The sequence below is a fragment of the Mesoplodon densirostris genome, chromosome 5 (assembly GCF_025265405.1).
Source record: "Mesoplodon densirostris isolate mMesDen1 chromosome 5, mMesDen1 primary haplotype, whole genome shotgun sequence".
Classification (NCBI taxonomy): domain Eukaryota; kingdom Metazoa; phylum Chordata; class Mammalia; order Artiodactyla; family Ziphiidae; genus Mesoplodon; species Mesoplodon densirostris.
In genome coordinates this window covers 9,186,427-9,199,537 of record NC_082665.1, presented here as the reverse complement: position 1 = coordinate 9,199,537, position 13,111 = coordinate 9,186,427, and the positions used below count along the sequence as shown (strand labels likewise).

The window sequence follows — 13,111 nt, the reverse complement described above, 5'->3', positions numbered from 1 at the left end:
ATTGTATTAAATATCATGAAGACTAGTATAACAAACAGTTTTACAGATATTAGAATTACGGTGTAAATCCTTTTGGGGGGCTCAGACTTATTAAAGTATAATTTACATACAGTCCTGGCTATACAGTTCTATGAATTTTGATAAACACATGTAGTCACATAACAACCACTGCAGTCAAGATTCAGAACATTTCCGTCACCCCAGAAAGTTCACTCGTGCCCCTCAGAAGGCATCTCCTCCCCTTACCCCCTGACCCTATCAACCACTAAATCTTCTTTCTGTTCATATAGTTTCATCTCTTCTGGAATGTCCTATAAATGTAAATGTGATTAGACAGTATACAGCCTTTGAGTCTGGCTTCTTTTGTATTTGAGAGTCATTCATTCTGTTGGATTTATCAATAGCTTATTTCTTTTTATTTTTATTTATCTATAGTATTCCATCCTGTGATTTGTTTACCAGTTCACCAGTTGAACATTCAGGTTGTTTCCACATAGAATTATGATATAAATCTCTTACTCTACCCTCTTAAAAAAATGCTCTTATAAATATCTGTCGGCTCACAAAGCATGTGCTTTTCTTAAATATTTGTATTAATTCTCAGCCCATGTCCCTACATGATTAACCACTTGAAAGGTCTTAATTATTTTAGGTCAAAACATTAACAGCTTTCACGGGTATTAATTATGACAGTATTTTATATTTGCAATAATGAAAATACCATTATACTTCTACTGGCATAATTTCAGCCTGTAAAGCACCTAAGGAGATGTTCATGACCTAACGTCTTGAATACTTAAAATGTATAAAAGTGAATATTCAGATATTAACAAATCCTTACTTGAATTACTAACAGGAGGCTGCTTAGATCAGAGGGTGACCAGGAATGCCGTTAAAGGTGATGGCAGCCCTCCAGAGACTTTGCTCAGTGCAGAGTCAAAGCTGAACTTTGTTGCATCCTTACAGGATTTAAAGGGGAGAAAGAACAAAGGGAACCACATTTCCTCTAGTTCACAGGCGGCGTCTGTGATGGTGCTTTATGCACCTGGCCATCAGACAGTGGTCCAAAAGGGCAGCGTGAAGTTCGCTTTCTCAGCAGGAGAGCGTGGTAGGCAGTGCATTGGACAATCCTTGCCATGCCTTCTCACTTTGGGAGAAACACCTGCGCCTTCTCTCCCCCATGTCCCATCACACACTCTCCTAAAACGTGGGGTGAGGCCCAGAGAGCCAAAGAGACACTATTAGATGTGTAAAACAGGAAGAGAACAGACAATGGCCTTTTTCAATCAGTGGTATGGAGAATCTGACTATGGCAGGGTGTAAACATCCAATTCTGAGAAATCGTGGCTCGGAGAGGGAGAGAGAAGTAGAGGCAACATAATATTATATACATGCAACATATATGAAAGTCAGAATAATGCTGACTTTAAATAGGAGATAGTTTGGGGGCCCTTGGGGAAAGAGGAGTTTCTCCAAATAAATACCCTCCACTTTGGATAGCTCAAGTGCTGTTTTTTTTTTGTTTTTTTTTAATACTACATGTTTGAAAAAGTAGAGTGAACTTCCCTGGCGGTCCAGTGGTTAGGGCTTCGCACTTACACTGCAGGTGGCACGGGTTCGATCCTTGGCCGGGGAGCTAAGATCCCTCATGCCACACAAGGCCGCCGAAAAATAAAAAATAAAATAAAATAAAAATACCTGTTTGAGTCCTTGTTTTAAAAAAATAAGATGAAGAAGTAAACATGTTTACCCCCTTCCTTTTTTTTTTTTGCGGTACACGGGCCTCTCACTGTTGTGGCCCCTCCCGTTGCGGAGCACAGGCTCCGGACGCACAGGCTCAGCGGCCATGGCTCACGGGCCCAGCTGCTCCGCGGTATGTGGGATCTTCCCGGACCAGGGCACGAACCCGCATCCCCTGCATCGGCAGGCGGACTCTCAACCACTGTGCCACCAGGGAAGCCCACCCCCTTCCATTTTTTACTAACTGACAGTTTGCCAAGCACTTGCCTCTGTATTGTCATTGTCCCCAGGACTGTTGATAGACCCAGCTTCCCTAAGGTCCTGGGGTGATGGGATTCAGAACGTTCTCTGACAGTCTTGGGACATTGACTGGCCCCATGGAGCAGTGACGCCCCAGTCAAGGGAGCGGAGGCATCCAGAAGCTCCTAAGTTGCACACCAAGGTGAATAGTTGAGACCAAATCAAAAGAGGCAGGAATGGGGAAGGCCTGGCATTTCTCCTCTGGGGTCCTCACCCCCAACTGATCACCATCAAGTAGCACTGAAAGAGGTCGATCGATGCACTCAGTGCAGAGCTGAGCAGCTTCTTACATCTTGGCTCTCGTAGTGACATAAATTTTACATTGATCTCCAAAGAAGTAAATCGGCTCAAAGCAATTATTTTTTAAACAGGAGGGACGATAAAATGCTGCTTGTCTAGGATGAAAGGAGGACAGGCTACAAAGGCCCCTGATGAGGGCATCAGAAAGGTCTAGAGGGAACAGTCTGTTCCCTCTAAGCTGATGAGTGTGGCTCATTCCAGGTCCATTGAAGTCCTTCCCATCTTTTAAGTTTTCTTCATTGTCCTTTATTAGCTCCATTTTTACATCAGGATACCTGTGCTCAGAGAGATTAACACCTGCGTAAAGCTGCGTTGCCACTAACTGGCAAAACCTGGACTGAAATCTGAGCCCTCTGGCTGCCAGCAGCAGGCTGTGTTCTTTAGTAGGTACCCTTTGAGGCAGGTGAGTTTCACAGGTGGGAAATGGGCTCAGCAAGATTATGTGGCCAACCTAAGCGAGGTTCTGCAACCTTGACAGTGGTGCAGGGATTCTGGCTCTGGGCTTTCTCTGGCTCTGCTCACCAGGACTCCTTAAGCTTGTAAGGTTTATCACTCAGCTAAGAAAGGAATATTAGAGCTTCTAAAATAGATCATCTTGGCTGAAGAATAATCTCACGAATTTAGCTTTTATTTGGAGCATCAATATGAAATATGCCCCGTGTGTACAAACCACTTTTTTTTTTAAATACTTTTTATCTCGAAGTAGATTAAGACTCACAAGAAGTTACACAAATAGTACCTGGTGTTCCTGTGTACTGTTCGTCCAGCTTACCCCATGATAACATCTCACATAAGCATAGTCCCTCATCAAAACCAGGATATCGATGTGGGAATATTACCATAACTCAACTTGAGACTTTTTCAGATTTCACCAGTTTCTACAGTGCATTCTTTGTGTGTGTGTCTGTGTGTCTAGTTCTATGAACGTGTCCCACATACAAATTCTTGTAGCCAACACCACAACTAGGATTTAGAACTCTTCCCTTGCTACAGAGCGACACCCTCAAGTCACTCACTGCTTTGTATAGTCACACCCTCCACCCAGCCCTAACCCCTGGAAACTGTTGATCTGTTCTCCATCACTTTAATGTTATTTAAATGGAATCATACATCATACGTATTATGTAAATGTCACCTTTTGAGATTAGCTTTTTTCATTTAGTACAGTGCTTTTGAGATCCATCCAAAGGCAAGTGGGGTATGTTCATGGGTGTATAAAGAGTTTGATCTTTTTTAATGAGTAATAATACTCCATTTTGTGGATGTACCTCAGTTCATTTATCCATTTACCTGATGGACATATGGGTTGTTCTAGTTTTTGGTTATTAGAAATAAAGCCTAGGGACTTCCCTGGTAGCACAGTGGTTAAGAATCTGCCCGCCAATGCAGGGGACATGGGTTCGAGCCCTGGTCCAGGAAGATCCCACATGCCATGGAGCAACTAAGCCCATGCACCACAACTACTGAGCCCGCGCGCCTAGAGCCTGTGCTTCACAACAACAGAAGCCACCACAATGAGAGGCCCGCTCACCACAATAAAGAGTAGCCCCCGCTCGCCGCAACTAGAGAAAAGCCCATGCACAGCAACAAAGACCCAGTGCAGCCAAAAATAAGATAAATGAAATAAATAAATTTAAAAAAAAAGAAATAAAGCCTCTGGTGATCCAGTGGTTAAGACTCTGTGCTTTCACTGCAGAGGGCCCAGGTTCAATCCCTGGTCAGGGAAGCTGGGATAAATGCACAAGGGTTTGATTACTGGGTTCTATGGTAAATGTGTGTTTAACTTTATAGGAAACTGCCAAACTGTTTTCCAGAGTGGATGTACCATTTTGCATTCCCATTTAGACAGTAATTCAAATGTCATTATCCTTTTTTTTAACATTTTTATTTTTTAATATTTATTTATTTATTTGGTTGCACTGGGTCTTAGTTGCGGCAGGTGGTCTCCTTTTAGTTGCAGCTTGTGGGCTCCTTAATTGCGGCTCGCCGGCTCCTTAGTTGTGGCACATGGGCTCCTTAGTTGTGGCTTGTGAGCTCTTAGTTGCAGCATGTATGTGGTATCTAGTTCCCTGTCCAGGGATCAAACCCGGGCCCCCTGCATTGGGAACGTGGAGTCTTAACCACTGAGCCACCAGGGAAGTCCCTCATTATCCTTTTGATGTCTTTAGAGATACCCCTTCTTTCATTCCTGATATTGGTAATTTGCTTTCTCTCTTTTTTGGTCAGTCTTTCTAGAGGTTTATCCCTTTTCTTGTTCTTTTCAAATAACCACAATTTAATTTGATTGATTTTTCTACATTATTTTTGTTTGTTTTGTTTCCAGTTTCATTTATTTCTGCGTTTTATTATGCCCTTTTTTGTCCTTGCTTTGGTTTTATTTTGTTCTTTTTCTGGTCTCATGAGGTAGAGGCTTGGATTATAGATTTGAGTGCTTTCTTCTTTTATAATGTAAGCATTTAGTGCTATAAATTTCCCTCTCAGCAATACTTTAACTGTATCCCACAAAATCGGATATATTGTAATTTTCATTCATTTCTTTATATTTTTTATTTCCTTTGATACTTCTTCACCCCATATCTAATTTAGAAGTTTGTTAATTTCCAAGTGTTTCTGGTTATCTTTCTGTTATTAATTTCCAGTTTGATTCCATCATGGTCAGAGAACATTCTTTGTAGGATTTAAATTTGTTGAAGTTCGGTTATATCATGGGTCGTAAAGCAGTCTTGGTGAATGTTCCACGAGCACGTAATGAGATGTATTCTGCTGGTGTTGAGTGGAGTCTTCTACAAGTGTTTATTAGATCCTGTTGGCTGAAGGTATTGCTCAGTTCTTCTATATCCTTACTGACTTTTCCTAGGAGTTCTATCAGTCATGGGATAGGAATGTTGAAGTTCAGCTACAGTTGTCAGTACTTATTCTTCTTTAAGTTCTGGCAGTTCTTTCTTCAAGTATTTTACACTTCTGTTGTTTGGTGCACAGACATTTAGGAATGTTATATCTTCTTGTTGAACTGACCTTACCACTGTGTAATGTCCCTCTTTGACCCTGGTACTTTCCTTTGCTCTGAAGTCTATTCTGTCCTATATTAATAGCGCCACTCCAGCTTTCTTAAAATGTTTGCATATTGTATCTTTTTCCATCCTTTTACCTTTAACCTACTTATATTGTTATATATTTTAAAGTAGTTTTATCTTTTTTAAAATTTCTTTATTTCATTTATTTTTGGTTGTGTTGGGTCTTCGTTGCTGCGCAGGCTTTCTCTAGTTGCAGCAAGCAGGGGCTACTCTTCGTTGCGGTGCACGGGCTTCTCATTGTGGTGGCTTCTCTCGTTGCAGAGCACGGGCTCTAAGTGTGCGGGCTTCAGTAGTTGTGGCACGCAGGCTCAGTAGTTGTGGCTAGCGGGCTCTAGAGCGCAGGCTCAGTAGTTGTGGCACATGGGCTTAGTTGCTCCACGGCATGTGGGATCTTCCTGGACCAGGGCTCGAACCCATGTCCCCTGCATTGGCAGACGGATTCTTAACCACTGCGCCACCAGGGAAGCCATATTGTTATATTTGAAGTGAGTTTTGTGTAAGATAGCATACAACTGGGTCATTCCTTTTATCCGTTCAACCAATCTCTTTTAATTGATGTGTCATGTCAGGATATATTATGCCATTTTATTTATTTTCTGTTTGTTCCTTGTTTTTCATTCCTTTTGTTTCCCTTTTCCTATTTTCCTGATGTTACTTGAACATTTTTTTGGCGTTCCATTTTGATTTATTTAAAGTGGTTTGGGGGTATATCTCTTTATATAGCTTTTTGCAGTGGTTGCTCTAGGGATTACAGTGAACATAGAATATACATACTTACTGTGGTCTACTAGTATCAGTATTTTACCACCATTTGCTTTTCTCTTCTCCCATGTGATATAGTTGTCTGAAATACTACATTTACATACTAGAACCATAAGAGATAGAGATACACTTTTTGCTTTCACTGTCCAACATAAATACTCAAGAGGAAAGGATATTATTTATACTCATTTATTTACCCTTTCTATTGCTCTTTAGTCATTCCTGATGTTCCATGTTTCCTACCATTACCATTTCCTTTCTGACAGAAGAACATCATTTAGCCATTCTTTTAGTGCAGATCTGTTGGCACTGTTCTCCTTCATTGAGCCTTTTTTTTTTCACCTTCATTCATCTTGGTTTGGTTTGGTTGTTGTTGTTTTTTTTTCTTTCACCTTTATTCTGGAAGGATGTTTTCATTGGAAATAGAAAAATTCTGAGTTGAAGTTCTTTTCTTTCAGCACTTGAAAAATGGCAGCTTCTTTCTGACTCTATGGTTTCTAATGAGAAATCTGCTGTTATTTGAATTATTCTCCCTTTTAGGTAATGTATCATTTCCCTCTGATTGCTATCAAGGTTTTTTTCTTTGTTTTTAGTTTTCAGAAGTTTGATTATGTGACTGAACATGATTTCTTTGTTTTTATCCCTTTTAGAGTTCACTCAGCTTGTTTTATTTGTAGATATATGTCTTTCACCACATTTGGAAAGTTTTCAGTCATTATTTTTAAAATATTTTTCCAACCTATATTCTTTTTTCTCTTTTTCTGTGATTCCAGTGCACAAATGTTAGATCTTTTGTTGTCCCACTGGTCTATGAGACTGTTCTTTTTTTTTTTTTTTTCTGATATTTTCTCTCTCCTTTGTTCAGCTCACATAATTTCTATTGATTCTGTCTTGAATTCCCCTCTTCCTCTGTCATCTCCATTCTGCTGTTGAGCTCAGCAGTAAGTTTTTCTATCTTGGTGATTCTGTTTTTTAGTTCTAAAATTTCTATTTGACTTTTCTTTGTAACTTGTATTTTTTTGCTGACACTTTCTATTTCTTATTTGTTTCAAGTGTCCATAATTGGTTATTAGATAGCGGCTTTAAAATCCTTTTCCAGTAATTCCAACCTCTGTATTATCTCTGCATTGGTGTCTTTTGGGTATCTTTTCTCATTCAAGTTGAGATTTTTGGCATTCCAGGTTACATTCTTTTCAATTGCCTAAGCTGGGATAAAATAAAAAATTTAAAAACCACATGGAACCCAGTTCTGGGTCATTCCTTAAGTCCCAAGGTTCCTATGCAGTCCTGCTACCTTTCCTTCACCTGTTTTCTGATAGTTGGTTTATGTATTTTTGTTCAAGGTGTTTGTTTGTTTGTTTGTTTGCAGTTAGATAAATAGGATGTATTATACTTACTCCATCTTGTCCAGAACCAAAAGCACAAACCACTCTTTAAAAATACCAACTTGGGGCTTCCCTGGTGGCGCAGTGGTTAAGAGTCTGCCTGCCGATGCAGGGGACGCAGGTTCGTGCCCCGGTCCGGGAAGATCCCACATGCTGTGGAGCAGCTGGGCCCGTAAGCCATGGCCGCTGAGCCTGCACGTCCGGAGCCTGTGCTCCGCAACAGGAGAGGCCACAACAGTGAGAGGCCCGCGTACCGCAAAAAAAAAAAAATACCAACTTGTTTGTCAAGTGTGTGATCTATGCACGATCCTTCATTTGGTCAGAGTATTTTTAAAGGCAAGAAGTAAAAACCCACTTAAGCTACCTCAAGTAAAGAGAAGTTTACTACTAATTTACTACAGCGAATCTTAAGCGGCATGACCATAGTTCAGCTATTTCCTATGGCAATTTGTCATCTTCCTAAGAAACCTTAAATTATGGGAAAAAGTCATATTCTGCAAACAGTTATTTCAGTGGAGAAGTGTGGAAGACTGTTAGGGACTAGAGAGTTTACCTTTTTTTCTTTTTCCTGCAGGAATTAAAGTTTTTGTCATGGTCTTCAAATCTAAGCTTTACTGAATAATTCTATTTTATTCACGCACTTCACTTGCCACTCCTCACCCCCAAAATATAGTGTCATCTGCCAACCAATCTATATGATCTCATAGGTCCATCACTCGCCAAAGACTCTTCAGTTTCTGTGTCTCATGTTTCATATTCTTAGAAGAATAATTACATGTTCATTGATCACACACTGGATTTCTGGCTTGAGCCAGAAGTTGATGCCTTTCTACTTAGCTGCAGCAGGGGAATAAGAGGAACTTGATTCACTTCTTTAGCAAAAGCCACAAACTGCTGTGCCTCACAAAGAACAGTGCTGGGGGCAAACACGGGGCACAAAACCATTCTTCCAACACCCGTCTCATGTATGAGGTTCTTGTCAATTGTCAAAGCAATTACAATTTTATTATTCCTCTTTGTCTAGTGAGAAACTCCAAACTGCCTATTTGTGTGACATCTCTAAAATCTTCTTTCCTTAGAACGCCTGACAGACAATCTCAGAGTTGGACAGACATCCATAGTTGCTGCTCAGATGTTTCTTTTTTTCAGAGTTTTGCTGCTAAGAATATCTCCTCAACATTTGACTTCATTGTGGCCAATAATGGTCTCTGAATTGGTAAGTGCAAATATTTTACTCTTGAAAGCAAAATTGAAGCTTTTAAAAATGCTTTTTCAGGAATAATATTTCATATATATCTAATTTTATCTGCAAAATTTTCAGTCAAGTTGGTAGTGCATAGTCAGCTCTTGCCTAAGTAGAGATATTTTATCCTATAATCATAGTTGCTCTCTCAACATCAGTAATTCCAATTAATCTGTACAGTTTGATATTATTTGCTTTTTTTTTTTTTTGACCATGCCATATGGCTTTCAGGATCTTAGTTCCCCGACCAGGACATGGCAGTGAAAGTGCTGAGTCCTAACCACTGGACCACCAGGGAACTCCCTATTTGCTATTTTTTAAACTGTTTTTTTTTCCCCCAATTTTATTGAAATATGTGTCATATAGCAGTGTGTAAGTTTAAGGTGTACAACTTGATTTGACTGAAGTATATCATGAAATGATTATCATAGTAAGTTTAGTTAACATCCATGACCAGGGATTGAACCCATGCCCCCTGCATTGGAGGCACGGAGTCTTAACCACTGGACCACCAGGGAAGTTCCTTGTTTTATTTTTTTAGGTTCCACTTATAAGGGAGATCATACAGTATTTGCCTTTCTCTTCTTATTTCACTTAGTATAATGCCCCCAAGGTCCTTCCATGTTGCTGGAAATGGTAGGATTTCTCCTTTTTCATGGCTGAATAATATTCCATTGTGTATATATAAAACAATTTTTTTATCTATTTATCTGTTGATGGACATTTAGGTTGTTTCCATGTCTTGGCTACTGCAAATAATGCTGCCCATTTTTTAATTGGATTATTTGCTTATTTTTGTTACTGAGTTGTATGAGTTCTTTATATATTTTGGATATTATCCTATCAGATATTTGGTTTGCAGATATTTTTTTCCGTTTCATAGGTTGTCTTTTCATTTTTTTGATTGTTTCTTTTGCTTTATTTGCTATTTTTTTATGGACATATAAATTTTAAACATTAAGCTAGGTTTACTCTCAAATAGTAACTTGAATTCACATTTTTTTTAAAGATTCAGACATTCATACAGCTTGAAGAAGATCTGAAAGAGGACGATGAATCATTGAGGTAAGTAGTACAGCAGTCTGCACACATATATGAAGGTTAATGGACATCACCTTAAGACACAGGGCTATCTAACACTAAATACTGTTTTCCTGAAGTAGTTGTGAAGGGACCAGCTATTCTGACCATTTCTTAAAAGGAAAACCTTCTTATGGACATTGCATAGGCAAAAGGACCACAGCAGATGTGAATGAATTTATAACAAGAGTTTCTTTGCAAATTTACAGAAACAGCAACAAAATCAACAGAATAAAAGTTTCAGTCTCTGATGGAAATGAGCCCTCGATGGGGGAGATCCCCCAGAGTGAACTTATCCTATATTTATCGGCTTGCAAATTCTTGGACACAGCACTTTCTTTTCCACCTGACAAGATGCCGCTATTTCAGATGTAAGTCAGAGAAGACCACGTGTCTTCTTTGAAGCAGATGACTTTCTTTCCTCGTGAGCACTTTCACTTGCTCTTTCCTGTACAGTATATAAGACAACGCAGCATGGGTTACTAGTGGTGGAGAAACCTGCTCAGAATACCAAGTTTCACATTACTTGCAACATCTGTGGTTTGGGGAATTTGGTTCACAGTAGTGTTTATGTAAGGGTTTCTCTTCCTCTCTCTGTCTCTCTGTGTGTGTGTGTGTGTGTGTGTGTGTGTGTGTGTGTTGAGGTGGGTTTTGCTATTGGGTTCTTATAAAACAGAGTCACCCCCTGGTGATCCTCACTGGGTTTGTATAATTTTTTTGTCTCTTTGTTTTTAATTAAATAAATGGAACATGCCGTCTCCAATTGGCTCTGCCCTTGTTGGCTCACATTTCCTGTAGGCTTAACACAGCTGCTCATACGTTTAATTTCATGCCTGGCCCCAGATGCCACTTCTCTCTGTCCTATTCCCCTAAAGAGTGAAATCATGTAGAAATGTTTGTGGTTAGAAACACTAAGTGAAAGAAGCCAATCTGAAATGGCTACATACTGTCTGATTCCAACTATATGATGATCTGTAAAAGGCAAGACTGTGGAGACAGTAAACAGCTGAGTGTGTGCCAGGGGGGAGGGGAGAGCAAAGCAGAGCACAGAGGATTTTTAGGGCAGTGAAACTATTGCGTATGAGTTCATCGATTGTAACAAATGTACCCTCTGGTGGGCGTGTCGGTAGTCAGGGAGGCTGTGCACGGCAGAGCAGGGCCCAGGGCAAGTGGGAAACCTCTGTACTTTCTGCTCAATTTTGGGTGAACCTAAAACTGCTCTAAAAAAGAAAGTTTTTTTTTTTAAGTGAGTTCCAATGTACATGAGTATGCACAGCAGCATTAATCATAATAGGCAAAAGGTAGAGAAATGTCCCTCAGTTGACAAGTGGATAAATAACATGTGGTGTGTCCATACAATGAAATATTCTACAATACAAAGAAATGTACCGACACATGCTACAGCATGGATGAACCTTGACAATATTAAGTGAAAGAAGCCAGGCACAAACAACCATGTACGATGTGATTCCATTTATATGAAATGTCCAGTATAAAAAAAATCTGTACAGACAGAAAATAGATGAGTGGTTGCCTAGTTCAAAGGGGTGTAGTGGATTGAGGGGTGAGAGCTAACGGGAACAGGGATTCTATTTGGGGTTATGGAAATATCCTAAGATTGATTATGGTGATGGATGTACAATTCTGTGACTATACCAAAAGCTATTGATTTGTACACGTTAAAGCAGTGAACGTGATTTACATCTCAGTAAAACTGTTTATAACTCTTCAAGTGGGCTCCAAGGCAGCATGCCTGACCTCAGATTTTTTTCCTCCAGTTACAGGTGGGCATTTGTTCCAGAAGTGGACACAGAGGGCCCTGCCTTCCCATCGGATCTAGAGGAGAATCACCAAGAATGCAAACCCCACACTGTCAGGATTCTCGAACTTCTAAAATTAAAATATGGGGTAAATGTTTTCCTTTTTAACAGTTATATTTGTGACAGAGGGGAGAAAGACTAGGCAGTGAGTGAAGTACTTCATATGCTATTTGATTTTAATGACTTTGAACAGTTTTCAGAATGCCTCCTAACCGAGTGTTCAGACTTGGAGATGGTTATAAATTTCCTCTTTGTTTTAGCATGTATATGTCACTTTCTCATCCCAGTTGCTAAGAGGTAAAGCCTCCTGGGTGACACAGTCCTGTAGAAGTAGTCTTGCCCACAGAGTTCCTCTGTAACTCAGAGGAAGAGCCTGCAGGAGAGGTGACAGTGGCCCCAGCGGGGTGGGCTCAGGGTGAAATCCTGGTGGAAGATGGCAGCTGAAGACCTAGGATCTGAGTTGATGCTGCTACCAGCAGCGCTGACAGTGAATTTCATAAAGGACCCATCTCTTAGCTTTCATCGCCTGCACGTGCCTCGTGTGCATCTCTTAACCCTTAGCAAAGCCATGTCATTGTGGTTTTTTTGCAGGAAATCGGCAGCTCCGATGAGCTCGCCATGAAGAGCGAGTTCCCTCTTCTGCGCCAGCATTCTCTTTCCAGCATTAGGCAATTGATGCCATTCTTCAAGACTCTAAATTGCGCTTTTAAAACCCAGAATAAACTGCCTGCTGACACCCGAGGCCCTCTACTTGTGGAGTTTCCCGTCGCAGATAGCTCAAGGGTCTTGAAGCAACTGGAAGAATGTGTTGAATATGATTTTTTGGAACATCTGGAATGTTAAACTTGTAAGCCAGAACTTGTTTAATCCATTTACTGAGACTTTGAGAAAAACCAGGATATATTCAAAACAAAAAAGGAGCCAGGATAGTGCTTTTAAACAAGTCTGTCTCAATTTTGAAAGTAAATTTCAGATCATTTTTCTGGTGGCACCAAAATACACCCCCCCGAATGCCATGTAATATTTTTAGATCTGATTTTATGTTTCTTCCTCAATTTATGTAAAGAAATAAAATTAATATATCATCTAATGGCGGCACAAAATTTGTAATATAAAGTAAAGGATGAAGAGATTGAAGAGTTGTTCTCTTTGTTGCAGGTATATGGGTCTGTGTCAGTACACCTCTCTGAAAATCTTGTTGACTATTATTTTAACCTTTCTTACATATGTCCCTTTAAACATTTATTTTGGTACCACATCTTAAAATGAAAATATATTATTTTCTGAAAATACGAATTGCCCGTTACCATTGACTATTCAGCAGAGGTGTCAGCTTGAAGATATCTCATTGTATTTAACTCATGCCCATTAAAGTCACATGTTCACACTATTCTGCTGGGTAAGAAA

At 39.9% G+C, this 13,111-nt stretch overlaps 1 protein-coding gene across 1 annotated transcript in view; it reads left to right on the top strand.

Moving 5' to 3' along the window:
• The window catches only part of DOP1B (DOP1 leucine zipper like protein B), a 107,937-nt gene extending 95,233 nt beyond the window's left edge, over positions 1-12,704 (top strand). The window contains exons 33-37 of the mRNA XM_060099734.1: positions 8,641-8,777; positions 9,814-9,869; positions 10,094-10,255; positions 11,663-11,792; positions 12,296-12,704. Of these exons, the coding sequence (XP_059955717.1) occupies positions 8,641-8,777; positions 9,814-9,869; positions 10,094-10,255; positions 11,663-11,792; positions 12,296-12,547 (737 nt within the window). The 3' untranslated portion in view covers positions 12,548-12,704. The remainder of the gene's footprint in view (positions 1-8,640; positions 8,778-9,813; positions 9,870-10,093; positions 10,256-11,662; positions 11,793-12,295) is intronic.
• The last annotated feature ends 407 nt before the right edge of the window (positions 12,705-13,111 follow it).